General features: G+C 40.3%; 1 protein-coding gene across 1 annotated transcript in view; it reads left to right on the forward strand.

Annotated features, from left to right (window-relative positions):
* LOC114664511 (zinc finger protein 665-like) overlaps positions 1-27,466 on the forward strand; it is a 41,219-nt gene extending 13,753 nt beyond the window's left edge. The window contains exons 4-6 of the mRNA XM_051932412.1: positions 5,420-5,528; positions 23,762-24,164; positions 25,400-27,466. Of these exons, the coding sequence (XP_051788372.1) occupies positions 5,420-5,528; positions 23,762-24,164; positions 25,400-26,346 (1,459 nt within the window). The 3' untranslated portion in view covers positions 26,347-27,466. The remainder of the gene's footprint in view (positions 1-5,419; positions 5,529-23,761; positions 24,165-25,399) is intronic.
* Positions 27,467-27,952: the final 486 nt, after the last annotated feature.

The raw sequence follows: 27,952 nt of genomic DNA on the forward strand, positions 1-27,952 counted from the left end.
TGATCACTCACTTGTGTAAACTTTTGCCAGTTTATAAAATCTCTTTTTCTAGTCCTGGCACACCACCTGGAACATGAAACAAAAATGTCTCACACTTCTAATGCCTGATCACTTTGTAAACTGAGAATCTGAAAAGATGCTAAAAAATCCAGGAATAAAGTGCATAGGGTATATTATTTGGTAACAACCGCAAAAATGTTTTATGAAACATGGAGGGTAGACCCAGCGATAACTATGCTACATTATCAGAAAAACGAATACAGAATAAATGGAGTACACCAGCCAGCTGCACACAGACATAAAAATATACAAATGAAACAAATGGAATAGCCTTGGGGGTAACAGCCAAAGAAATAAAAAAACAAAAAACTCAGAGCCTCCATTACCTGGAAGACACAATGTCCTGGATGATGTACCCAAAATTACAAACAATTGCTTTTCTTGGTAGTAGTTTAAGTTGATTTTTTTGGTTCTACCCATTAGGATCCAAATCCTTTCTTTTTTGGGGAAGGCATCTGTATTTGTTCGGGCTTTGCTGCTTATGGAGTGAGATAGATAACCTCCCATTATCCTTTGATGCGTATTGGGTCGAGGTTTTGAGTTTTATTTTGTTTTGAGTTCTATGTTTACTTTCTTTAATTACTTCCCCCTTGTTAAGTTCTTGGTCTGTTTTTTGTTCTTTTAGTTCACAGGTTTTGTATAGAGCACTGTTTATCTTATGTGTGTGTGTGTGTGTGTATTTAAATTTCTGTTTCTTTACACTTTTCAGGTGCTATTTCAATTTGAGTTATCTTATTTAATAATTTTGTTTTCTGGTTTGGTGTTCCCCCCCACCCCCCATTATTTCTGAATAACAAAATATAATTCATTAAATTTGCGTTAATTTCATATTACTTTTTTGTAGGGGTTGTTTTGTTTTGTTTCACCCTCTAGAGGTACATCTTATTCACCTTTCCTTCCTGCAGACTCTGCTTTCTTAATTGTAATCTAATGATGAGAATTAATGACAAGTAAAGGGGATACTTGGGCAAATGACACTGAAAGGCTTCAGCTACTTCTATCTAGCATGGCTATTGCTGGCATAGGTGGAAGATTCCATGTGACCTGGATGAATGAGTTTTCAAAAATGGACAGATAACCAAACCAATAGGAAAAGCATTATGAAGATCATGGTGGTGATTTTGTTGTGCTAGGCTCCTAGGGTGACCCTATTCTCCTTTATAGAGACCTTAAAGAATACCCCAAATCCAATATTCTTCTCTCACTGTCATTGTTGACTGCTACTGTAGTTCAGCACTTCAGCCTGGCACGCAGATGTAGCACCAGAACAGACAGGAGAAAAAAGTTACACATTTATTAATACAAGATAGAGACTGTGTTTCTACCTCTTAAACAAAGTAGTGACAACTGATTATGAGCTCTTGCCATGCAGGTTTAAACCTGTCCAAACCTAAACGACTAACGAGGACACTCTCTGGCGTTTAATTGATTGTCAGTCACCGTGTAATGCAGTTGTGTTTCCCCTTGTGTGCCAGAATCATGCCGAGTTTAAAAGTTGAGCAACATGTCAATCTGAAATTTTGTTTTTTCTTTTTTTTGATACGCAAGTTCAAAAACAAATCAACCCCCAACCCCAGAGAAAGGGCTAGGCCAGCAGAGTAAAGCTTAAAGCTAGTAAAAATAAGTAAATAGATGAATTAATAAGTAAATAAAGATAAATGGTGGGCGGCACGGTGGCACAGTGGGTAGCGCTGCTGCCTCACAGTTGGGAGACCTGGGGACCTGGGTTCGCTTCCCGGGTCCTCCCTGCGTGGAGTTTGCATGTTCTCCCCGTGTCTGCGTGGGTTTCCTCCGGGCGCTCCGGTTTCCTCCCACATTCCAAAGACATGCAGGTTAGGTGGATTGGCGATTGTAAATTGGCCCTAGTGTGTGCTTGGTGTGGGTGTGTTTGTGTGTGTCCTGCGGTGGGTTGGCACCCTGCCCGGGATTGGTTCCTGCCTTGTGCCCTGTGTTGGCTGGGATTGGCTGCAGCAGACCCCCGTGACCCTGTGTTCGGATTCAGCGGGTTGGAAAATGGATGGATGGATGGATAAAGATAAATGGAGAAGAAAAAGAAATAGGGAGAGAACCTGCTTCCTCAACTTAAAAGCTTATTCTAAAATGTTATTGAGCAGATCCTGCCAGGTTTTGAAAAAGTTTTGCACAGATTCACTGAGTGAGAATTTGATTTTTTTCTAATTTCAAATAGTATATAACATCAGTTACCCACTGATTTAGAATAGGAGAGTTGGGATTCTTCCCATTGAGCAAAATAAGTCTACGTGCAATCACAGTTTGTTTGTCCTTCTCAACTTTCTCCAAACACAGCTGTTAATGGGTTAGGAGGGAGTGTGACACCAAGGCTGTCTGATAGACATTTAAAAATCTTGGTCCAAAATGATGTTAATTTGGTGCAGGCCCAAAACATGTGGCCCAAGAGAGATATGCTTGATATATAATTTTGAGTTGAATAATTGAATGCCTTGCACATATGGAGCTCGAGTGGATTCTCTGCATGGCTACCTTCCACTCATTTTCTGAGATGTTGAGTGAGAGATCCTTTTCTCACTGTACTCTCACTGGGATCTTTGAAAGTGAGGGACAGTAAAATGGTCTTATATATTACAGAAATGCTGTCTGAGTCCTCAAGACTGATCAATATTTTTTCCTGCATAGAGGTGGGTGGGAGGTGAGGAAAAACCGGGTAGGTTCTGTTTAACAAAGTTTCTAATTTGAAGGTAGTGAAAGAAATGTGTTGCTGGAAAGTTAAATTTGGAGTTTAATTGTTCGTAGGATGCAAAGACGTTGTCTATTTACAGATCTCTAAGTGATTTAATCCCAAATGTTTTCCAGATATTAAAAGCTGCATACATTTGAGAGGGTGAAAGGTTCTTGTGCAGAGGTGCCACTGATTAAAGCTTCTTTATCTTAAAATGCTTTCTACATCGGCTCCATATTCTGAGTGAGTGAACCACAACTGGGTTATTAGTATTTTGGCGAGAACTTGCATTTATTGGGGCACAAAGCAAGGAAGGAATATAGGAAGGAATATAAAGAAGTACTGCAGGATTTTATTTCTATTGCGCACCAAGCCTGTGTCTGTTTATTTGTGTCCAGGTTTTTATTGCTTGTATGTTTGCTGCCCAGTAATAAAACTGAAAGTTAGGTAGAGCCATGCCACCTTCTGCCTTAAGTCTTTGTAGGGTCACTCTTTGAATACGTGGATATTTTAAGTTTCAAATAAATGAGGTTATGGTTGAATCTAATTTCTTAAAAAAGTGATTTATTGATGTATATTGGAATGTTTTGAAATAAAAAGAGAAGCTTAGGAAGATTATTCATCTTAACAATGTTAATTCTTCCAGCTAAAGTGAGGTGGAGGGTTGACCATCTATGCAAGTCTTGCTTAAATTTTTTCCATACAGTCGGCGAAATTTTGTTGATAGAGAGCTTTATGTTTACTTGTGATGTTTACCCCTAGGTATTTAAACTGATCTGTGATGATAAAAGGGAAGGTGTCCAATCTAATATTGTGTACTTGAGAATTCACTGGAAAGAGCACACTTTTATTCAAATTAATTCTGAGACCAGAGATCTTTTGAAATTCTGTTAGTTCTGTTAGGACAGCAGGCACAGTATTTTGTAGGTCTGATATATACAGTACCATATCGTCTGCATATAGAGACATTTTCTGTTCCAGTCCTTCTCTGATAATCCCCATTATCTCATAAGCATTTATACAGTGAACTGCCAGTGGCTCAATGGCGATTGCAAAAAGCAGTGGTGACAAGGGGCAATTTGAAATTTTTAGTACAATTGAACAAAACACCAACAGAATCTTTTCAAATGCTTACTGAGGTTTACAGGGAAGACTGCATGTCTTGTGCATGTGTGTTTTCCTTAACTGAAATCAGTGCTTAAAGGAACATGTTTTGAGGCAGTGGATTCAGAAAAGAAGAAAATGTCAGATGTCTTGAAACAGCTGGCAGAAACTGATCTGCTCCACACCTTCGACCCATAGAAACCAAGACTGCATTGGTGTGTAATTGTGAATGGGGAGTAAATTGAAGGGGACAAGCATTATAATTGTTATATAAATAAAAGTGAGTTATTGTGTCAGTCTCGTTACTTAAAAGACAGACTTTTTACATAGATTAAATTAAGATTTCCAGTTGTGCCCAAATATAAGCAAATCAAGTTCAGTTTATTTGTCATTTCAGCTATATCTAATATATTTAATACAGTGGGACAAAATTGCATTTCTCAAGACCAGAGAGTATGCAGAAAAGGAAGTGGAAACTACAAATAAAGTAAATAAAAGCAATTAAAAATGTTCATTATATCATATAGTGCCTTTCCTATCTATCTATTATATGGTGCCTTTTCTATCTATCATATAGTGCCTTTCCTATTTACCTATCTAAATATAGATATTTACAAATTTTTCGAAAACCATTACACACTAGGAACACTCCTAAGAGTTAAAATGGCATAGAACCTTCAGTTATTGAAGTCCAAGCTCGTAGTGGAAAGCCTGTCTACTGTATAAACAGATGCAGTGACAGGAGGCAACACAGAACGCCACCAGTCCATTACAGCTGTGCTAGAGGACGGTCACATTGGGTTTAGTCAGTTGTCAGCAAATGTAAAGAATCGGGGATCAAGGTGATAGTGAAGAGATGGATGCTGAAGTGGCTTAAGCACCAAAAACAACAACAAATTTGTGGTAAAAGAATGGGGTCTTCTATTTTTCTTAAAATGATTTAGGTACAGATATGGACATAACAATAAATGGGGCAGACTGGATGGTACCCTAATGGGGCAGACTGGATGGTACCCTAAAGTTGGTGAAGTGCCTATAGGTTGTTCTGGACAGAATTTGGATTTGGGCTGACATGAGTCCGGTGAAATGATACGCAGTCCTGTACAATAGAATCAAAACGATGCATATCATTACACAGCAAGGGGTCTAATGATATAAAGTTCACTTTACAACAACAGATGCTTGGGTTTTTAGTATTTATTTTTTATTTAATCTATCACATAAAATTTACTGTATAGCATAATTTTTAAGAAAAAAACTGCATCATTATCTTTTCAGTTTATTTTTTAAACTCTTTAATTTGCATGTAAAAAATTCAGTACAAGTAAAAAAACTTAGACGCATTTAACTTTAATTATTATAACCAAAAAGGGCGCCCCAGACTCCAGACAGAAGTACACAAACACAGTCAAGGGTACAAATAAAGTGTCTTTTATTTCACTAAATACCTTTCACTGTTTCTTCTTCCAACACCTGTAATCACATGGACAGTTCAGTACAGTAAGTATTTCCTCCACTCTCCTCCAGGTAACCTTTTCCTCTTCCTCCCCCTCCAAGCCCCCGAGGTGAGGCTGAGACTCCTCCATTTATCTTGGACCCAGGAGCACTTCCTAGTCACAAGGATGCTGCCCATAGCTGGGAGATCCTCTCCCAAAAGCACTCCCAGGTGAGTTGTCCTTCTGTACTACAAGTCCTTAGCAACCCTGCGGGGGTCTAATCCAGGACCCAGTCAGAGAAGCACTGCCACCTTTCCTTCTGGGGCACAGATTGCTCATTCTTCAATTGTTCCTCTTGAAGGGGATAGAAACATAGGCTCTTCCCAGCCAGGTTTTGCCTCCATTCTTGCACTCCTTCCATTCAGTTCTCCCAGCTGGTTGGGGGCTTTTCCTCTAACCCAGTTGGAACACCACTCCTGCACTTACATTATACTATATATTTCACTTAATTTATGGAGTAGATTAGCATAAATGTTTCATAAATTAAAATGAGTTAAAGTGGAAAGGCTAAACAAACAAACATTTAGAGCTGTTCCAATAGTCCTTCCTTGAAGTGAAATGACATGTACAGATGTCTGCGTATTTTGCCTTTCTCTGGCATTGCAGACACACATCTCCAATGAAATGCGTGATTGTCGAGCACTGGATTTGCCGTAGGCTGCTCTCATTTTCTGGTAATGCACCAGCATGCTTACAATATTTAATTGTAAACGGACTGAGTTTCTTCATTTTCTTAAGTGAAATATCGGATTCGGCAGAAACATCAACAAAATCTTCCAGAAACTCTCATCTGAAATCACAAAGTGCACCAATGACTGCAGTCTGATGAGCTGCCTGACCCTGCCTTCCTCCATTCTCTGTTTCTGAAATGTGCCTGAGACTTAAGGTGGTCATTTCATGTGTCCCCTGAGACTTGAGGTGATCATTGTGAGTGCCCCCCGAGACATAAGGTGGTCATTGTGAGTATCCCCTGAGACTTAAGGTGGCCATTGCATGTGACAACCTGAGACTTAAGGTGGTCATTGTGAGTGCCCCCTGAGACATAAGGTGGTCATTGTGAGTATCCCCTGAGACTTAAGGTCGTCATTGCATGTGACAACCTGAGACTTAAGGTGGTCATTGTGAGTGCCCCCCGAGAGATAAGGTGGTCATTGTGAGTATCCTCTGAGACTTAAGGTGGTCATTGTGAGTGACGAGACATAAGGTGATCATTGTGAGTATCCCCTGAGACTTAAGGTGGCCATTGCATGTGTCCCCTGAGACAAGGTGGTCATTGCATGTGACAACCTGAGACTTAAGGTGGTCATTGTGAGTGCCCCCTGAGACATAAGGTGGTCATTGTGAGTATCCCCTGAGACTTAAGGTCGTCATTGCATGTGACAACCTGAGACTTAAGGTGGTCATTGTGAGTGCCCCCCCGAGAGATAAGGTGGTCATTGTGAGTATCCTCTGAGACTTAAGGTGGTCATTGTGAGTGACGAGACATAAGGTGATCATTGTGAGTATCCCCTGAGACTTAAGGTGGCCATTGCATGTGTCCCCTGAGACAAGGTGGTCATTGCATGTGACAACCTGAGACTTAAGGTGGTCATTGTGAGTGCCCCCTGAGACATAAGGTGGTCATTGTGAGTATCCCCTGAGACTTAAGGTCGTCATTGCATGTGACAACCTGAGACTTAAGGTGGTCATTGTGAGTGCCCCCCGAGAGATAAGGTGGTCATTGTGAGTATCCTCTGAGACTTAAGGTGGTCATTGTGAGTGACGAGACATAAGGTGATCATTGTGAGTATCCCCTGAGACTTAAGGTGGCCATTGCATGTGTCCCCTGAGACAAGGTGGTCATTGCATGTGACAACCTGAGACTTAAGGTGGTCATTGTGAGTGCCCCCTGAGACATAAGGTGGTCATTGTGAGTATCCCCTGAGACTTAAGGTCGTCATTGCATGTGACAACCTGAGACTTAAGGTGGTCATTGTGAGTGACGAGACATAAGGTGGTCATTGTGAGTATCCCCTGAGACTTAAGGTGGTAATTGCATGAGACCCCCTGAGACTTAAGGTGGTCATTGCATGTGCACTTGTGGGCCCAGTCAATGATGTGTTGGCAAGCTTTGCAGAATAACTGATTGATAGTACTTGCTGAAGTTCTGCTTAGTCCTGTTTTTGACAGTCGATGTTAAATTTCTCTATTTTATTTATTTATTTTTAGATGGCTTAGATGTTTCAGATGTCTGATGTTTCAATATGTTTGATGTTTCCTTTTTGAAGGAATTCAAATAAAACTGCTCTCTGCTTTGTGAGTGTTTCACCCACAAAATGTGATTAACTATAAAAACTATGCTACTTTCAGTGGCGCAGTGGTAGCGCTGCTGCCTCACAGTAAGGAGACCTGGGTTGAGGGTTCGCTTCCTGGGTCCTCCCTGCATGGAGTTTGTATGTTCTCCCCGTGTCTGTGTGGCTTTCCTCCCACAGTCCAAACACATGCAGGTTAGGTGCATTGGCGATCCTAAAATTGTCCCTAGTGTGTGTGCTGGGTGTGTGTGTCCTGCAGTGGGTTGGCACCCTGCCCGGGGATTTGTTCCTGCCTTGCCCCCTGTGCTGGCTGGGATTGGCTCCAGCAGGCCCCCATAACCCTGTGTTAGGATATAGCGGGTTGGATAATGACTGACTTACTTTCAATCCCATACAATTCCATTAAGATTCTATTCCATTTTATACAGAATTCACATTTTCATGTATGAATTCTGAAATTTCCTCTGTGATTTCATGAAATCAAAATCCATGGGAGCCTATAGGACTTGTATAAACATTAAAGAAAGTCCAGTGAAATTCCACTAGACGGACTCAAGGGTAGCAAACTATGATCAGTGAAGAAGGTTAAAAGATTAGACTCAGATGTGGTCAGTGCTTTTTGTTGTAAGTCTGGTAACATTCTGTTTTGTCTACAGAGAAAAAGAAAGCTGCCCTTTCCAGTTAAAGATATATACAATGGAGAAGATATATAGTCACAGATGTCTAGCAGCCACTGCAGATGGGGTGTAAAAATAAAGACGTGGTCTGGGAGAATGTAACAGTCAGAAACAGGAGGATCTCTCACTACACAGGGGTATCCTGTTCATGAACACCACAGAGAAAAGCAGTGTAGATATTAAAGAAGAGGAGGATTGTGAATGGGGACTAACAGGCATTAAAGCAGAATCTACGCTAACTTCAAGGGTGCACAAAAATGAAACTGTAAACAATGTCAAGGGAGAAGACGTCAAATCGGAGTCTGTCTCTGAGTATGCTCTTGGATTAGTGAAATGGAGAAACAAACTAAAGGACTTCTGCTTGTGCAGGAATAGTTGGCATTTGCAGCAGAGTGTCGATTAAAACACTTGGAAAGCAGATTTCAAATCCAAACTTTATAATGCAGATATAGATGTACATATGACTGTGTGTGGTCTACAATAAAAAATAAAGTACAACTATTCTTAGTTCTCAAATTACACATAAAGGCGAATAACGTTGCAGCATCTTACACAATTATTAATCAAAAAGTTACAATACTGAAGTTGGTCACTAGATGGCACCATTGTAACTAATGGCACTATTGAGAAGCGTTTTACAGAGTTAATGAAATTACAAGCGTAACTATTGTCCATCCATCTATCCGTTATCCAACCCGCTATATCTTAACACAGGGTCACGGGGTCTGCTGGAGCCAATCCCAGCCAGCACAGGGCGCAAGGCAGGAACAAATCCTCGGGCAGAGAACAGCCCACCGGAGCGTAACTATTATAACGCTATTAATAAATTCAATATTCTGAATTAACAGTGCCTTATAAGAACTTCATGGTCAATTAAAGTTCTCAAAAATATACATCATTACTTTCTGGTTCTTTCCTCATTTAATTTTAACATAGGAATAACTTATTGGTTCTTAGATACACATATATACTCAAACAATTCAATACGAACAAAAACAAATGAACAGAACTTACGTTGCTTCGCTTGACGCACACTATTTCTAAGGAACTCTCTTAACTTTGTGAAGTGCAAATACTCAAACAGGCTGTGGAAACAACCACGCTTTCTCTTTCTTCCTGCTACCCACAGTACTTCGCTCCACAGAAGGCAGCATCTAAGTCCGTCCTCCTGAAGACTGAACTCCACCTCTCTGACAATTACACTTTGCAAAAAATAAACACCTCGACTGGCAAGTTCATTCTTTCCATGAAACACAAAGAGAACTCGCCAATATGAAGAGAATGCGAATGAACTATGTTGGACCAGTGGGTCTCCTCAGCTTTTGTAGGCTCTTGGGGAGCCACCCACAAAGCACAAGGGACATCACAGGGCACTAACCACACATAGAAAAAAATAACCCTAACCCTAAACTAAAAATAATGAAATTTTGCAAACAAAACAAACAAACATGATAAACATACAAAACATACTTTAAATTACAGAAATAAGACTTAAATAGAGAGCAAAGAACACAATTAGATAGAACAATGACAACATGGTTGTCTCTGCAATTTGGTTTCATCAATGGTTTTTAATTTCTGATTCGATTTGATTTGATATACTTTATTAACCCCTGAGGGGAAACTGTTTTCTCACATGACCTTTGGAGTGCAGAGTCACAGCGCCCCTAAAGCAATATTCAGGTTAAGGGCCCAACGGAGTAGGATCCCTTCTGCCTGGAAGGGACTATGAATAGACAACCTCCCAGATACCGGTCATATTCTATCATGGCTTTGGAACAAATGGTGCTCTTCACAAAGGTGAGCCGAGCGTCTGATATGACAGCAAAGCAGTCAGAATGCTATGAAATAATTTGATTGGAGTATAGGTCTGCCATCAAACCATTGTGACTGTACCCGATTCAAAACTTGCCACTGCCAGCAGCACAATTGTTACTCACATCATATTTTTAACATGCAATGTTGGTGCACATATCAAATCATATAGACGCACAATTTTTTTTTTTACAGTAAATTCAACTCAATTGATGTTTTTCTTTTTACACAGAGGTTCATCCTACTCACCCAAAAGGTCATGCAAAAACCCAATTTCCACTTGGGGATTAATACAGTGGACCAAATAACCAATGTAAATATCCACTTAACTTGGTTCTTCCTGCTCCAATCTCAGATGCGTGTCAGGATCAAGCAAAGAAAACAGGCTATTTTTTGTTGCATTTTGGTGCCATGTCTGTGAGCGTGCCACCTCCCACCTTTGTATTTTTGACTCATGGTTTGCTCTGTCCACATCTTCTTTTCTCCACCAGTAGAGCTGAAGACATACCAGGGTATATAATGTGCCATATGGAAGAGAGACAGTTGCAAAAAGATTTTATTTCAAAGGTTTGGTTAGTTGTGGAGACATCTAAAGCAGTTAGGTCAGCAAAACACAATCTTTTCGTCAAAACATTTTTCCAAATAAAGTTACACACGAGTTGATCTGTCGTGGTAGAACAGCCTGTTGGCATCTCCAATACTAAGGCAGTATAAATAAACCCAGTCGGGCCCTCACACTGACTAACAAGCACCTTCCAGATACTGGCAGATTTGTTAAGAATCAACAAGTAAATTTCTGTGCTATTGATTTAATCAAATAATTAAATTCTTAAATTATCCCCTCACTCTAAACTTTGTTAATCTTGATACCGAGATATGTTACTGTGTTCCAAACAGGGGTGTTTGAAATTATTGAATCCATGTATGTTGCTTTTGGAAAAAGTTCACACTTGGCGGTATTTAAACACAGACCAGTGAGAACGGATTCAATGCATTTATGAATTCTTCAATCTGGAGTGTGTGTTTTAAAAATTGAGTGGTGCAATCTTCTGACTTATTGATAAAGATAGTTCTACAAGCCCATAACATCACTGCTGTTTTATGTGTAACAGGAGAAATTGCATAACTAACAGAAAGAGCTAAGCTGAAATAGACTATCCTCGGCAAATTGCTCTGTGTATGTTAAAGTATACAGTTGCACCACTTGATAATCAAAAAGAGCAATTGCTGTTTTTATAAAGGGTCATAATATTCATATTAAAAGCTGGTCCAAAACCAAACAATTCCAGAGTCTCAGAAATGAAATCATTTTCTGTAGTACCCTAGGCTTTATAAAAGTCAAGGAAAATTATCAATTTACTATCCTCTATCACAGTGCTCCGCAACTGGTGTGCCTTGAGCCGATACAGGTGTGACGCGGTCAAATAAGACAATTTTCTAACTAAATAATATTTCAACGGTCCTCCTTAGAAACACAATAACGAGAATACGTGCAATGAAATATCTGAGTAAATAGCCTTTTAAAGGTTTCATAATTTTATGTGTCATTTCTCTGAAATAATAAATCCCATCGCCTGGCGCCTGTCGCCTACGACGTAGGCCCTACGTAGTCGCCAGACAACTCCGTAGTATGCTTTGATAGGCAGAGCGCTCCGTGTCCTCACCTAGATTCAATTCAAGCCGACGTATTAGTCGTGCTACGTCGCATTCACTCGTCTTGCGACAGTAGTTATCATTCATTACTATTAGTTGTGTTGCTGAATTGTGTATGGTTAACGCTCTTCGTGTGATTCATATTTAGTTTTATACACCTTTAAATATGGATACATTTTTACGTGGAAAAGATTCGTCTTCACGTACAGATGATGAAGAACCCAGCACAAGTGTTGCAAAAAAACAAAACAAAGAAGATTGTGAAATGGAAGTACAACGAAGACTACATTCGATATGGATTTTCGTGGTGTGGTGACGAAACGGCTCCAAAGCCACAATGCATCATTTGCGGCGATCAGCTATCAAACGAGGCAATGGCACCCAGTAAACTAAATCGCCATCTAAATTCAAACCATCCCAGTTACGCCAAAAAAGACAAATAACTCTTGTGTTAATTAAAAATGATAAGCGGTCATGCTTAAAAGATCTTGACCAAGAACTTCGGGTTGCGCTGTCAAATATTGAGCCGAATATAAAACTTTTGTGTTCATTGAAACAAGCGCAGGTATCACATTAATCAGTCATTATGTTATAATAATTATTAAGATTGCATAAAAGTAAATATAGTATAGTTTTTATGTATGTATACTTATAATAAATGTATACTTATAATAAAAAATGAAAATGTATTGTAAAATTTGTGTATTAAATTAATATCTATATATCAATGGCGTAGCTGGAGATCATGTTGCCCGGGGCGGTGAAAAATTTGACGCCCCAAAGCTGAAAGAATTTTTTTTTTGCGCCTCCTCAAGGAACAAAAAAAAAAAGGAAACTACCGTAGTTTGGACGCCCCTAAATAGCTGGCGCTCGGAGCGGATCGCCCCAAACCCCCCATCCCCAAGCTAAGCCACTGCTATATATTTTGGCTTTTGATGTGCCGCGGGATTCTAGGAAGAACTTTGGTGTGTCGTAGGTGAGAAAAGGTTGCTGAGCACTGCTCTATCAGATCTGAATAATCTAATATAACCAATACAAGTCTTATATTGTTAATGACATTTCTGCCTGCCATAAAATCTGCTTACATTTAACCTGTTACATCATTCAGTCCGTCCTTTATTTTTGAGCTAGACATTACTTCAGGAATTTATCATCCTTCTGAAGACAATATTGTGCCAGTTTTCAAGGAGATTTTTTATCTTTTGGTCTGAGTTATAGTGCAAGGAAGACATTGCATTTTTATGCTTTCTCTTATGCAGAAAAGATATAGTTCATTGGAGTATTTTTAAATAAAGCTCACAAGTTAGACAATAACTGCCTGGAAGCGTATTATATTGAAGTCATTTAATTGCTTCTCTAAAATGATTTATAATCCTCAGCTTTCTGAGGAACATGTCCCTCTCAGGATCCAGAGCCGTGGCACCATAAGATCAGTTCAGTTTAGGCAGTGGTCAAAGTGGACGAAACAAAGTGGTGATAGTTAAGGTGTTGGGTTTTGGGTTTGCCCCACTTCATAGAGAGATCACTTTAAAAATTAAATAATTTTCTTTACAATTTCCACATTCCTAATCAGCAGCCAAACCACCAGCACTTCAGAACTGGTTATGGACCTGAAAAAAAATTGCATAACTTTCGTTATGAACAGAAGTACTGAATTTGCTCCTCTGCTTGTTCATCAGCACCAATATTGTTGTTATCATTAGCTAAGTCAACAGACTCTTTACTAATCGCGCAGATTTACAGGTGCTCGCTTGCTGTTGCTTCTGTGTTTCATCGCAGTTCGACTCACTTTGATTTTGAAGCGACGCTTCTTCTGCTTCGGCTGTTCTTCTCGTTTCCTCTTTGTAACCTGCTTAACTTCAGCACAGATGTTCTTCACCTCCACTCTCCATCAGCCGGAGAGCCGACCAGCATGAAAAAGAAACGAGTCTTTAGCGGAGCTTAGTGCATTCTGGGTAATGCATTCTGGGTAATGAAGTTTAGTGAGGACTAGACTTTAGCGGACGCTACCGGTGACAAGGCAGCACGTCTGGCATAATAAAGGAAATGCCGGTATGAAAGAAAAAGTGACGATACGAGAAGAACGTAGGAGCTCCGGTGTACTGCATACTGGCGAGTACCTGCTTACTTCAGCTTCGGTCGGTACGCAGGAAGCAAAAAGTTGAGAGCTGGGACGTGAGAACCGTTCAAAGCGAGTAGTTTTTTTTTTGCCAAACTGAACTACGCCTTTTGTAATCATTATTCGATGTTTGCTTTTCTATAGAAAAGGCTTTTTATGTGTATAAAAGTTCCGTCCTGCGTATGCGTATACAAACCTCTCAAAATTGAACTGACATCAAGGCTCTGCAAACAGACGCATCCGAATAGAAATTATGGGCAGATCCAGAGGCGGGATAATTGCCAATCAAAGTCGACTTCGGCGAATCGTGTGACACAGCGACGTAAACGGAAGTGGAATGACAGCATGTGTTTCTACAGCCTGAGGCTGTTGCTGAACTGAGAGGCTGGGTGATGTCGTACTGCCGAGGAAGCGGACCTTTAAAAAGATAAACGGTATGTGCTTATTGTGTATTATGCGAGGAGAAAACAAAAGTAGTTTCGGAGCTCACAGACGCCAGAAACAAAGAAAGACAGACAGACTGTAGTAATCGAGATACACACGAAGGAGACTCTGCTCACAGTGGCTTCCGGAAGGTTATGGAGTAGATGTCCGCATGTCTGTTGAAGAGTGCAGTGATGTTTTATACCGTGTTAACGAGTCTAGTTTTATACGAGTGCCGTCAAAGAAACTCTGTCTGCTCTGCTGAGTACTCAATGTGTCATTGGGCCCACGTCTCTTCTCCACTCCTCGGTTTCTGTCCGTGCCTCACTGAACCGTCAAGTCTTTATTCGATTTTTAAATTACCCAGACACATAGCCGGCGACGATTGTGTGAGCTTTGCCTTATTCTGTAGAGCGGATATTCAAAAACATCGACTTCTGTGCTTAACGATTCAATAGGGATGGCCACACCATATAATGATGATCAGACATATAAAGGTAAATGTCTGTTTGTCTGGTATGCCAATCCACACTTTTAAACCCATTTGCACCAGGTTTTGCACAGATACCCCATTCGTACGGGGGAACACCATAGGCTACGTTACCTTTCGAAATTTAGTTGGCGCTGGGATTTGAAAAAATCTCTTGAAAAAAGTCTCATCTCGTCTCTCTATTATATAAAAAAATACTGGGACAAGTTGTATACATTTTAATGTAATGCATATTGTTTCTCTGTACAAAAAGTTATTTATTATTGTTAGTGTGTTTAAATTCTACTTAATGCACAATCTTGCAGTTTATCAGCTAAGCATTCCTCCTCATATTTTACTGTGTGTGTATCCTTGTATGTGACAAATAAAATTTAATTTAAAGTTTGGTACCATTGTGGCTGCAGGTTTTTTATTACAACCCGCTTCAAAAACTAATAAGTTACTCTTATGCCTAGCAGGTCTAACTATTTATTTAGCTAGTACTTTTTTGCTTTGCGCCTTCTACCACCATAAGTCATCAACTATGGGAGAGAAGCGAAAGCTTTAGATTCATCAAAAATTTAAATCTCCGGTTTTCGATGGATCTTGATGTTTTAGTGTCCCCTAATACCGAAAACATTGATATCTCGATGATGGGTGTGTGCCTGTCTGTCTGTGTGTCACTGTTTCTTGAGGACAGTCTAAAACTAAAATGGCTGGATGGGAAAATACCAAACTCAACACTTAAGCCCATTATGAGATGACGATGTGCTGATGAGTTTTTGAGCCAAATCGTGCAAGAGAAAGAGGCACTCAAGAGGAACCCTCAAATATTGTAATTGCTATCGTAATGACCAACTTTATGATCAGAAAGTTCAGCATCAGAGCAGTAAATAATTACTGAAATGTTAGAGAATAGTCTGGGTGATTCTTCTTTTATTTTACGTTAAGGAAAGTGCCCTAGTATGATATTTATATTTAGAAGAACTCCAGAAGGTAGTATTTTTTCCATAGCTTTAATTTTATGATTTTCTTTTTAATTTAGACTTTTGTATAAGTTTTCACCATTGTTTGTATCGAAGTAACTGACCGTAAATGACGAGTATTTCAGACACAGGTTCAAATGACATTGAATGCTAAAGGGGTGCCACTGCCTCAGCTTCATGTCCAATTGTGTGCTAATTTGAAAGAAAAGGCTAAAATCATTGATTCTCAAGGGCAGTACTGTGTAACTGCAGGTGTTCATCCTAAACTAGAACTGCTAGACTCATTTAATGAGATGCTGTTTTAATTTGATTTTTTTTATTGGAATATAGCAAGCATTTTTATAAGGTGGAATATTTTCTATTTCTTGCTTTCTAAGATTTTTCTTTTTTATGTTCTGCCTTTTTGTACTAATGAGCACACACTGAAGTAGCTGCTGCTCTTTTTATTCTTCAGTGTCCATCACCACTGCCTGTCACTAATTGTCAGTATTTGGATACAATTAACATAAATTTAAAAGAAATGCTGGCATAGGCCCCACTTTCCACTGTGACCCTGCTGTGTTTTTTTAAAAAAATGGATGGATAATAAAGAAAGTTAAATGTTTAAATTTATAGCAATCATACACCTTGCTGAATTTCTTCTAAATTAACACATTTTAGAGAGTGTGCTACTGCAGTTACATGTCATGTCCTGAGAAAACGTAATCAAATCAGTATCATGGTTAGTGAAAAAAGGGGTAATATGGCCATAATAAGGACTGTGTTTTCGGAGTCGTAAATCTCAGGACATGAATTAAAAGCCAACGAGTCTTATTGTGGGAAACTCTTCTGTTTAAGTGTTTCTCACCACCTCAACCATAAGTGCAACAAACACTGTATTGCACACAATAACTCTGTCTTTCACTGCCTCCTCCACACAAGCATCATCCCTCTTACTCTCAATTGTGGCACAATGATGCGAGGTAGGGCATTCCTTTTATTTTAGCTGCCCCAGAAGTGCTCTCAATTTTCTGAACATGTGGAATATAAACACTTCCAGGTGAGGTGGAAACCCCATGACATAGGGACTCCCCAATTCTACAGCTCCCCCTGGTGGCCTCCAGGGATCCCACAGTGCTGTCACCTGGGACTACAGTACCCAGTATGCCCTGCAGGCACCCATGTGGGGAACTGAACCTGAGCTCGCTGCCATCTAGTGTCCTGGGGGAGACAGAGCCCTGTGTAAGCTATCTCCCCCTGTTCTTCCATCCATAAGGGTGTCCATCATGCTGTGTACAGTCAATTTATTTTCTACACCAAAATTCTGTATATATATTAATGCTTATTTGATTTTGACAAAGTGTCTGCTTTTTATTTAAAATCAGTATAAACACTGCCATTTTGTTTCTTAATGAAAACATGGATTCCTCGCTAGACATCCAGCTCATAGCCAATATAATGGAGTAGCCACTGTACTGCCATGTGAAAAAGAAAGCACAACCCCTTACAGTTCTATGATTTTATGTATCAGGACATAATAAATCTATTATAAAAAAAAAAAAAAATCTTGGAAGGAGACGAGACGTGATATTCTCGGAGAGACACTTATACGTCCCGCGTGACAAGACTTGGTGTCAAGAGATTTAACCACGCCTGGGGCGGGAAGTAAAAGACAAAGAATAGATGACAAAGAATAACGTTGTAAAGAATTCAAAAACATTGGCGCGATACACATGCAGAGCAGGTTAGAGATAATGGAAGTACTAAAATTCAAAGTCTCAAAAAAATGATAGTAAAGATTGTATTAGTGCAAACAAATGGAAATTATTACTCAGTGAAATAACGGAACAGCGAAATGAGATTGAATATATTGTTCGGATTTAAACTTGTAGCAGGGCTACATAGTAGTAATAGTGTTGTTCAATGTTTGTACCAAGTGCGTTTTGTTTCCATCGTCCCGTTTGCTGTTTGTGTGCATCAATGAATGATGTCCCCGTAAATACAGGAGGGGATGGATGATGGAAAGAGACTGCAGCCCCAAGATGAAAAACACCTGTTTACAATCAATCAATTACATCCGGCTCATTATTATATAAACAATCAGGAGGGAACAGACCGGGAGAGAGGAGAAAGATGGGGGTTACATTGTCACGACAACGAACTAACTTTACCAGCTGTTTTCCACATCGCGCTTTCATAACCAGTTTGTTTTTTCATTCCACCGGACTTACTTCAAATTAATCATCACCAGAGACACCGAGGTTGGACTTCATCATCCACCGTATGCCAAGGATTCACGGTGAGGTTGCTCCATTTTTTCCGGGAAAATCAAACTCATCACTTATCTGTTAACCAGTCATCCATATTCAGGACAGTTGTATACTCAGACTCAAGTTCACTATCATTGGCATTTTCCGTTTCCATTCATTGTTATTCATGTTTTGTGTTTGTTATATGTTACTGGGATAAGGGAGGGCTTATTATTGTATATAGTGCATCCAGAAAGTATTCACAGCACATCACTTTTTCCACATTTTGTTATGTTACAGCCTTATTCCAAAATGGATTAAATTCATTTTTTTCCTCAGAATTCTACACACAACACCCCATAATGACAACGTGAAAAAAGTTTACTTGAGGTTTTTGCAAATTTATTAAAAATAAAAAAACTGAGAAAGCACATGTACATAAGTATTTACAGCCTTTGCCATGAAGCTCAAAATTGAGCTCAGGTGCATCCTGTTTCCCCTGATCATCCTTGAGATGTTTCTGCAGCTTAATTGGAGTCCACCTGTGGTAAATTCAGTTGACTGGACATGATTTGGAAAGGCACACACCTGTCTTGATAAGGTCCCACAGTTGACAGTTCATGTCAGAGCACAAACCAAGCATGAAGTCAAAGGAATTGTCTGTAGACCTCCGAGACAGGATTGTCTCGAGGCACAAATCTGGGGAAGGTTACAGAAAAATTTCTGCTGCTTTGAAGGTCCCAATGAGCACAGTGACCTCCATCATCCATAAGTGGAAGAAGTTCGAAACCACCAGGACTCTTCCTAGAGCTGGCCGTCCATCTAAACTGAGCGATTGGGAGAGAAGGGCCTTAGTCAGGGAGGTGACCAAGAACCCAATGGTCACTCTGTCAGAGCTCCAGAGGTCCTCTGTGGAGAGAGGAGAACCTTCCAGAAGGACAACCATCTCTGCAGCAATCCACCAATCAGGCCTGTATGGTAGAGTGGCCAGATGGAAGCCACTCTATAGTAAAAGGCACATGGCAGCCCACCTGGAGTTTGCCAAAAGGCACCTGAAGGACTCTCAGACCATGAGAAAGAAAATTCTCTGGTCTGATGAGACAAAGATTGAACTTTTCGGTGTGAATGCCAGGCATAACGTTTGGAGGAAACCAGGCACCGCTCATCACCAGGCCAATATCATCCCTACAGTGAAGCATGGTGGTGGCAGCATCATGCTGTGGGGATGTTTTTCAGCGGCAGGAACTGGGAGACTAGTCAGGATAAAGGGAAAGATGACTGTAGCAATGTACAGAGACATCCTGGATGAAAACCTGCTCCAGAGCACTCTTGACCTCAGACTGGGGCGACGGTTCATCTTTCAGCAGGACAACAACCCTAAGCACACAGCCAAGATATCAAAGGAGTGGCTTCAGGACAACTCTGTGAATGTCCTTGAGTGGCCCAGCCAGAACCCAGACTTGAATCCGATTGAACATCTCTGGAGAGATCTTAAAATGGCTGTGCACCGACGCTTCCCATCCAACCTGATGGAGCTTGAGAGGTGCTGCAAAATGGAATGGGTGAAACTGGCCAAGGATAGGTGTGCCAAGCTTGTGGCATCATATTCAAAAAGACTTGAGGCTGTAATTGCTGCCAAAGGTGCATCGACAAAGTATTGAGCAAAGGCTGTGAATACTTATGTACATGGGATTTCTCAGGTTTTTTATTTTTAATAAATTTGCAAAAACCTCAAGTAAACTTTTTTCATGTTGTCATTATGGGGTGTTGTGTGTAGAATTCTGAGGAAAAAAAATGAATTTAATCCATTTTAGAATAAGACTGTAACATAACAAAATGTGGAAAAAGTGATGCGCTGTGAATACTTTCTGGATGCACTGTATATGGTGTTGTCACATTGTTAGTTTGGTGGAGGGATATACATATATATTTTTTCTACGTGGGGAATGTGCAGTAGTGTTTTGCATTTAATATATTCACTTATTTGACATATTTGCTTGTTTGTGCTTATGTTTAAACCGTCGATTGTGGGGAAAATTTTATTTGTTAGAGGTACGGCTTGATATAAGATTCATCTCAGTAATTTATCCATGCCACAGGTCTTGGAAGTGTAGCTGCCAGCTGGGTAAGGGGTCTGCCATTACAAACTTTAAGTTGGAGACTTGTAGATTGTCTATTTCATGTTACCAGCGAGAATTAAAAGATTCCAACAACGTTGTTGCGGTATGAAATCCCGTGAGACGGAAACTTGTAACATGAGATTCTTTCAAGTCACGCCATACTTACAACTATTTTCAAACAAGACCATGGTCATCTAACCTCAGTCATGTGAATGCTTTTGTCAGACACAGTTCCTGCGTCCTCAGCTCTTATAAATTTTATCAGGACAATAATTTTATACGTTCTAGATGACACGTCAACGGCTAAGCGAAGAAGAAAGAGCATGGAGAAACATTCAAAAAAAGTCATTTTACTTATTGGAGAGAGAAACGATATTCACTCACAGGCAGATATACGCTGCGTTGTCATGATGTAAGTCCTGACATGGAATTAAAATTCAATGCGATCTTGAAGAAAAGTTAATTCCAAATATTGTTTTTACTAAAGTTTTAAAGTAAAATGTGAAAATAATGCAGATTCCACCGTGTTGTTTATTTATTTATTTAACAAAAATGAAACCAAAATGGAGAAGCCACATGTGAAAAAGCCCAGCCCATGATTCAGTAGCTCGTAGAAGCCCCTGTAGCAACAATAACTTGAAGTCATTGTTTTCTCTCTGACTCTATCAGTCTCTCACATCATTGTGTTGGAATTTTGATTCACTCTTCTTTACAACATTGCTTCAGTTCATTTGTTTATGCACAGCGCTCTTATGGTCCTGCCATAGCATTTCAATTAGGTGGACGTCTGGACTTTGACTGGCCCACTGTAACACTTTGATTCTTTTTCTTTTTCAGCCAATCTGTTGTTGGCTTGCTTGGATTCATTGTCCTGTTTCATGACCCAGTTTTGACCAAGCTTTAGCTGTCAGACAGATGGCCTCCCATGTGACTCCAGAATACTTTGGCATACAGAGGAGTTCATGGTCGACTCAGTGACTGCAAAGTGCTCAGGTATTGTGGCTGCAAAACAAGTCCAAATCCAGTGGCGTAGCTAGGGGTGGGGGAGGGCAAAGGGGGACATCTGTCCCCGGGCGCAGCTTCCAGAGGGCGCCAAATTGATGTTCCCCATTGCATTTTGGCAAACAAGAGGGGGCGCGAAATCTTCAGTTGTCCCCGGGCACTGAAAACCCTAGCTACGCCTCTGTCCAAATCATCAGCCCTCCACCACCGTCCTTGACAGTTGGTGTGAGATGTTTGTGCTGATATGCTGGGTTTGATTTTCACCAGACATGTTGATGTGCATTATGGCCAAACATCTGCACTTTGGTCTTGTCTGTCCAAAGGACATTATTCCACAAGTCTTGTGGTTTGTTCAAATGCAACTTTGCAAACCTAAGCTGGTGCCGCCAAGTTTTCTCCTGGCAACCCTTCCACACAAGCCCTACTTGTTCAGTCTTTGTCTAATTGTACCGTCATGAACTTTAACATTTAACACGCTAACAGAGGCCTGTAGAGTCTGAGATGGAGCTCGTGGGGTTTGAGCAATTTCTCTTAGCATTGCACGGTCTGACATTGGGCTGAATTTGCTGGGATGCCCAGTCCTGGGAAGATTGGCAACTGTTTTCCACTTGTGAATAATCTTTCACACTGTAGAATGATGGACTTGAAACTGTTTGGAAATTGACTTATAGCCCTTCTCAGATTGTTGGGCAGCAGCAATTTCCCCTCTAAGATTATTGCTGATGTCTTTGCTCCTTGGCATTGTGTCAACACACAGCTGAATGCTCCAGAGCAGCAAACTGTCAAAACATCTACTTTATTGAGGTGGTCACACTAGCTTATGATCAGTTAATCAGGGGGGCATTTGACTAGCAGCACCAGGCTGCTACTTACCCCTCTTAACTCCTATGGAAGCAGTAAGGGTGGACTTGATTTTTCACACACTGCTTCTGCCTTTTGGCTTAGTGTTTGTTAAATAACTGACACGGTGTAATATGTCAGGTGTTGTTGTTCATTTGAGGTTGCATTATCTCATTTTAAGACCTGCTAAGGACCAGATGATATTTTATTATGTCCTGTGTGACTGTAGGTGGCACTATACTAGCACTTAACCCGACACAGACAGACACTGGATGCACACTACTAAAATAAAGTGCTTTCATTTTCTTTTTTGCTCATGTGGAACATCTTCCCCATCCCCATGAGCCCATAACACAGTCCAGAGCACAACACTGCACACAATACTTTCCTTTCTTCACCACTCCTCTCTGGCAAGCTTAATCCCTTTCCTCCCAGCACTGGCTGCCGGAGTGATGTCTGCTGGCTCCTATTATAGCCCACCCAGAAGTCCTGCAGGTGTTTGATGACCTATTTCCAGCTGCACTTCCTGAGTGTGGCGGAAGATCTGCCCACACGGGCCCAGAAATAGCTGCAACACCCCCTGGCGGCACCCCCGGATCCCAGCAGGGTTGTAGGGAACTCCATCTCCCATGGAGCCCTACTGGAATCCGAGGCACCACTACCACCCGGGGGGGGCTGCCATCTAGCATCCCGGGGGAGGTACTGTTCTGACCGGGCTTGCTCCCCCAGTCCATACAGTGAAGAGGCATCTGTGACACCTGATTATGTAGAACATTAGAACTGAAAGAGGGTGTACTTTCTTTTTCACTTGACTGTACTTAAGCAAAAATGTGTGCCTGTCACACAAATATGAATGTTGAAGTAAAGTGCTATAGATGACAAATGAAAAACCAATCAATCAATTATTGCAAATAGGGTGCAACAAAATATTAATGCATTACAAGTATGGTAAAGTACTTGCATGGGGCTTGGATTTCACTGTGTGATTGTGAGAATGGTGTCTTTTATTTAAACTCACAATTAAATGTAAAAATAAAAAGCTAAACAGATTCCAAGGCAGTAGGCAATGAGGAAAGGCTGAAGAAGCTGACTCTGGCATGTTTAGTGTTTTTCAGTGCAGTTCTGAATGTACCCTACTCTGTTTTGTCTACAGATAAGAAGCGAAGCCACCATTTCCAGTAACATGTAACAAACTGAGGTGTCCGGCTGGAATATAAATCTGAAACAGACCTATTGTATTTTGGATGTGTGCTGTCGTAAAGATTTTTACCTTTTAAGTTATGGAAAGAACCACAAAAGACCAGCAGCACCCAAAGGCTGTACATTTGAGCACTTCAAGAAACGGCGAGTAATTGAGCATATTAGCCAATCAGAGGGAAGAAAATACATTGTGTCAAAGTGATTGGCTTGTGTATTTGGAATTAAACAGACCACCAGCTTCCTAACAATCTCAAGCCCACCCATGGATGACCTGAGAGAAGGTATGCACCTGTAACTGTTGTGCCTGGTAGAAGACCCTCCATTTATCAGATCGGTCAAGGGCAGCAACTACAAAAGCCAAAGGGGAAGCGCACCACTGCTTGCCACTATCATCTTTCTCTAGCTGATAATTGGACGTGTTCTCAGTAAAGACCTATGTACACAGGATCCTCTTCCGTTTTGTCATACCCTTTCCCATTGAGTGAGATGGTGCTGAGGGAAGGCCGTCTGTCAAGTAGAATTTAATTATAAGGTGCCAGCATCCCCTGGCACATTACAGAGAGGAAGGAGAGAATCTTAGCGCCACAGGAGTCTCCTTTCCATGTACACCATGGAGAACAAAACAAGCTCTGTGAATGTTAAGGAAGAAGACTGTGAATGGGGATCTGTGCTACATCAGATGAAGGTGTATGATGATGAAGATAAGGAGGATAGTGAATGGGCTCCGGTACTGTTTAAAGAAGAGTCTGAGCCAGCATCTGTTATCGTGGACTTGCAAAAAGATGAAGTTATAAACGGTATCAAGACTCAAGGCATTAAACAGGAGTCTGTCACTCAATGTGTCTCCTCAGGTGAAACGCTAACTGGAACAGGCTTCACGAAAAGTAGACCTCACTCCCTCGAGAATACGGTGAAGAGAGAATATTGTGATTGTAATGTGAAGAGGACTGACAAAGCATCCTGTTCAATGCATCATGGAGAAGGTAAGAGCTGAAAGTTGAATGAATGTCACGTTTAACATGATTTAACTGAAGGTCTTCACCTTACTTTCACTAAACATAGAAATGCTGCTTGTTTTGATTTATGACTTCTCAATTGAAAAGATAAGATTTGATAAAAGCTTACTAACTCGGTTTGAGATTTTAAAATGAAGAAGTCTAATATGACTATTCAATGATGAGTAATATCAAATGAAACCATGTCAAAGTGGTGTAGTGGTCTCTTCTGATGAATCCTGGTTCAAGGTGTTATTGTTTGAATTCTGAACCAGTCACCTCATGTCTGGCATCTGCTCCTTCTTCCTGTGGCTGCATTAGAATTCCTCTGGTCGGTCACGTATCAAATTCTGATACATCACAACATCGATCATCGATCATCCCATTTCAACACGTGTACAGGAACATCGCAACACCGTCAGAAGAAAAGACGCACTATCTTTGATATATGCACATACCAAATCGACAGGACACACATTCAACTGGGACAACGTAAAAGTAAAATTTAAGGCCAGTACTAAAAGTGCCAGAGAGTTGGCCGAGTCTTGGCTATCAGATGAAAACGCCATCAACAGACACTTGGACATAAATCCAGCATATGCCAACTTAAGAAGGACATGTACACAATAATTAAACTATACAACCCCCCCCCCCCCCCCCCCCGATCATACTGACGTAGTCACCTCGACCCACCCCCCCCTCACCGAATGTGTTGCTATATATTGCCTTTGATTCTTGTAAGTCTAAGCATTATCCTCTGATGAAGACCCCTGATAGGGGTTGAAAGCTCAGGAATAAAACTATTTTATGATACGTGATTCATTTTTTCTCCCTTCGTGGATCTCCAACGGCATATATTTATTTATATATATATATATATATATATATATATATATATATATAATATATATAATATACACACACACACACACACACACTTATCCACAGGAAAGTAATCCTTTACGAACAAATTAAAAATGCAGTTACTGATTTATTTGAATAGGAATAACCTGTTCTATATACCTGCGGTGGGTTGGCACCCTGCCCAGGATTGTTTCCTGCCTTGTGCCCTGTGTTGGCTGGGATTGGCTCTAGCAGACCCCCGTGACCCTGTGTTCGGATTCAGCGGGTTGGAAAATGGATGGATGGATGGATGGATGTTCTATATACTAAATATTTTTATATTCTTACATTAACTGGTGCATTTGTGATTTTTTTTGCAGATTTACAAGAGAGTGGCACCTTCTCCACATCCTCATTTTCTCAGTTGTCTCTTCACTGCAAACTACAGCAAAATGAAAACTTAACATCAGGCTCAGACATTTTGTTACTGACCTCATTGCCATATAGTTCTTTGCCTGTTGTGAAAATAATAAGTGTAGATGCAATCAACACCCAACAACAGGCTCATGATACAAATTCAGCAGCTTCTAAAACTAACAATATGTGGAGTCTTATAGGACAGAAGCAATATGTCTGTTCTGAGTGTGGAAAACCATTCTCCTGCAATACCACTCTTAAGAGGCACAAACAAATTCATACAGGAGAGAAGCCATATTGCTGCTCTGAATGTGGAAAACAATTCTTTCAAGTAGGACATCTTCAAGCCCACAGCAGAATTCATACGGGTGAGAAACCATATTGCTGTTCTGAATGTGGCAAAAGGTTCTCTAAGAAGAATGGCCTTCAGATCCACATAAGAACTCACACTGGAGAGAAGCCATATTGCTGTCCTGAATGTGGCAAGCAATTCATCACCAGTACTAGGCTTCAGATTCACAGAAGAATTCACACTGGAGAGAAGCCATATTGCTGCTCTTATTGTAGGAAACAATTCTCAGACAAGCGTGTACTTCAGTTACACACAAGAACTCACACAGGAGAGAAGCCATATTGCTGTTCAGACTGTGGCAAGCAATTCACTCAAATAGGCAATCTTCAGACCCACACAAGAATTCACACCGGGGAGAAGCCATTTTGCTGTTCTGAATGTGGAAAACAATTCTCACAAATAGTCCATCTTCAATCTCACACAAGAATTCATACTGGGGAGAAGCCATATTACTGTTCTGAATGTGGCAAACGATTCTCTGACAGACGTGGAATTCGGTTACATACAAAAGTTCATTCGGGAGGAAATTCATATTGCTATTCTGATTGTGGGAAGTAATTCACCACCGATAGATAGATGGGATTAATAAAGAATCTATCTATCTATCTAAGGGGAAATTCACTATAGTATAGTCACACAGGAATTTACATTAGGAATGACACCTCTTAACTAATGATTAAGATTCACTCCTGTCTGGACTGCACAAAAAAGTAATACAGAGTTTTTGTCAGGGTGAATTTCTGTGTGGCTGTTCTTATTGTCGGAAAACATTCTCTAATAAATGCTGTCTTCAGGTTCAAGAATACAATGAAGAGAAGAAATAAAACATGTAAAAAGAAAAGTGTGACATACTTATCAAGTACTGTTTACAACCTGTGAATGGAACCCAACATCTGGAAATTGCATGGGCCTGATTGAAATAAACAATGTGCACAGATCAACAAGCATTGGACTTCAAACATATCCGACGTCTTCAGATCAACAGAAAGTGTTCAGCCATTAAAGTCAAAAAAGTCTTCATTGTAACACCTTTTTATTTAATGTTGACACCTGTTGCACAGATAGAGCTAGTACAGTGGATTAGTTTTGAGAAAACAAGCCACGTCAGCCCACTAGCAAGGGCTTGGTTTAAGAATTGATTTGGGTGAAAAACAGACTGGCAACTTCAAGGTCTAAAAAACAAAAGTTAAGGTCTGATGTTTTGACAGTTAAAATGGACAGTTTAGAAATAAAAGTGTTTGCTGAGCTGCGACATTAAGAATTTCTAACAGGTGACCAGGGCACAGAGGGTAAGGGTCCTGAGCTACAGTTTCAGTGTCGGTGTGACCCAAGATGTGTCATGACCAAGGCTTGATATTGTCATGAAGTATCTAATGAAATAATAAGTAAATAATGAGGTAACTAAATGATAAACCTTAACAGTACATATATTAAGGACTAACAAGTCATGCAAAATGACCCCTTGTATTGGCTGAGTAGAAAGATTACAATATGCAAGCTTTCGAGGCAACTCGGGCCCCTTCTTCAGACAAGATGTAATACAGAAACTGGAGTTCCCTGTGTTTATATACACACTAGGACAGCGCTTCCTGATTGGGGGTGCCAGAATCCATCGAGGAAGAAAAATGAAAAACATTATTTGTACAAAATCTTAATTTATCTATCCATTCCTAAATAATTAAATCGTTTCATACTTGTATTTTGTGTGGTTGAGGTGTGGAAGGCTGCTCTTTCCACCCTCTTGTTAGCTGTGAATAAAGTATCCATTATTCATAAAGCTTCAATTGGTGATCTGTTTTTCTGCGTTAACCTCATATTTTTTCATACTTCTTCTCAAACCAAGGGGGTGCAAAATCGGCCTCGTCTGTCACAGGGGGTGCGAGGGTAAAATGAATCGGGAAGCGCTGCACTAGGACAAGAAACAACATTGGTAAATCTTTAAGTACAACACCCTAGTACTACGGACTAACAATATAATTATAATAGTAACACCACTAAGAAAATGTATATATTTAACATATGTTATAAATTAAGGATATGTAAAAAGGGTGTTCTAAAGATGGCTACAGAGTTACTGCAAAAATGAGTGCATTTTAATGATTACTAAAAAGATAGAAGTTTTCACACACTTGTTCGGGAGTTGGTTACAGAAAGGCTGGAGGAT

This window comes from Erpetoichthys calabaricus, chromosome 1, assembly GCF_900747795.2.
Source record: "Erpetoichthys calabaricus chromosome 1, fErpCal1.3, whole genome shotgun sequence".
NCBI lineage: Eukaryota > Metazoa > Chordata > Cladistia > Polypteriformes > Polypteridae > Erpetoichthys > Erpetoichthys calabaricus.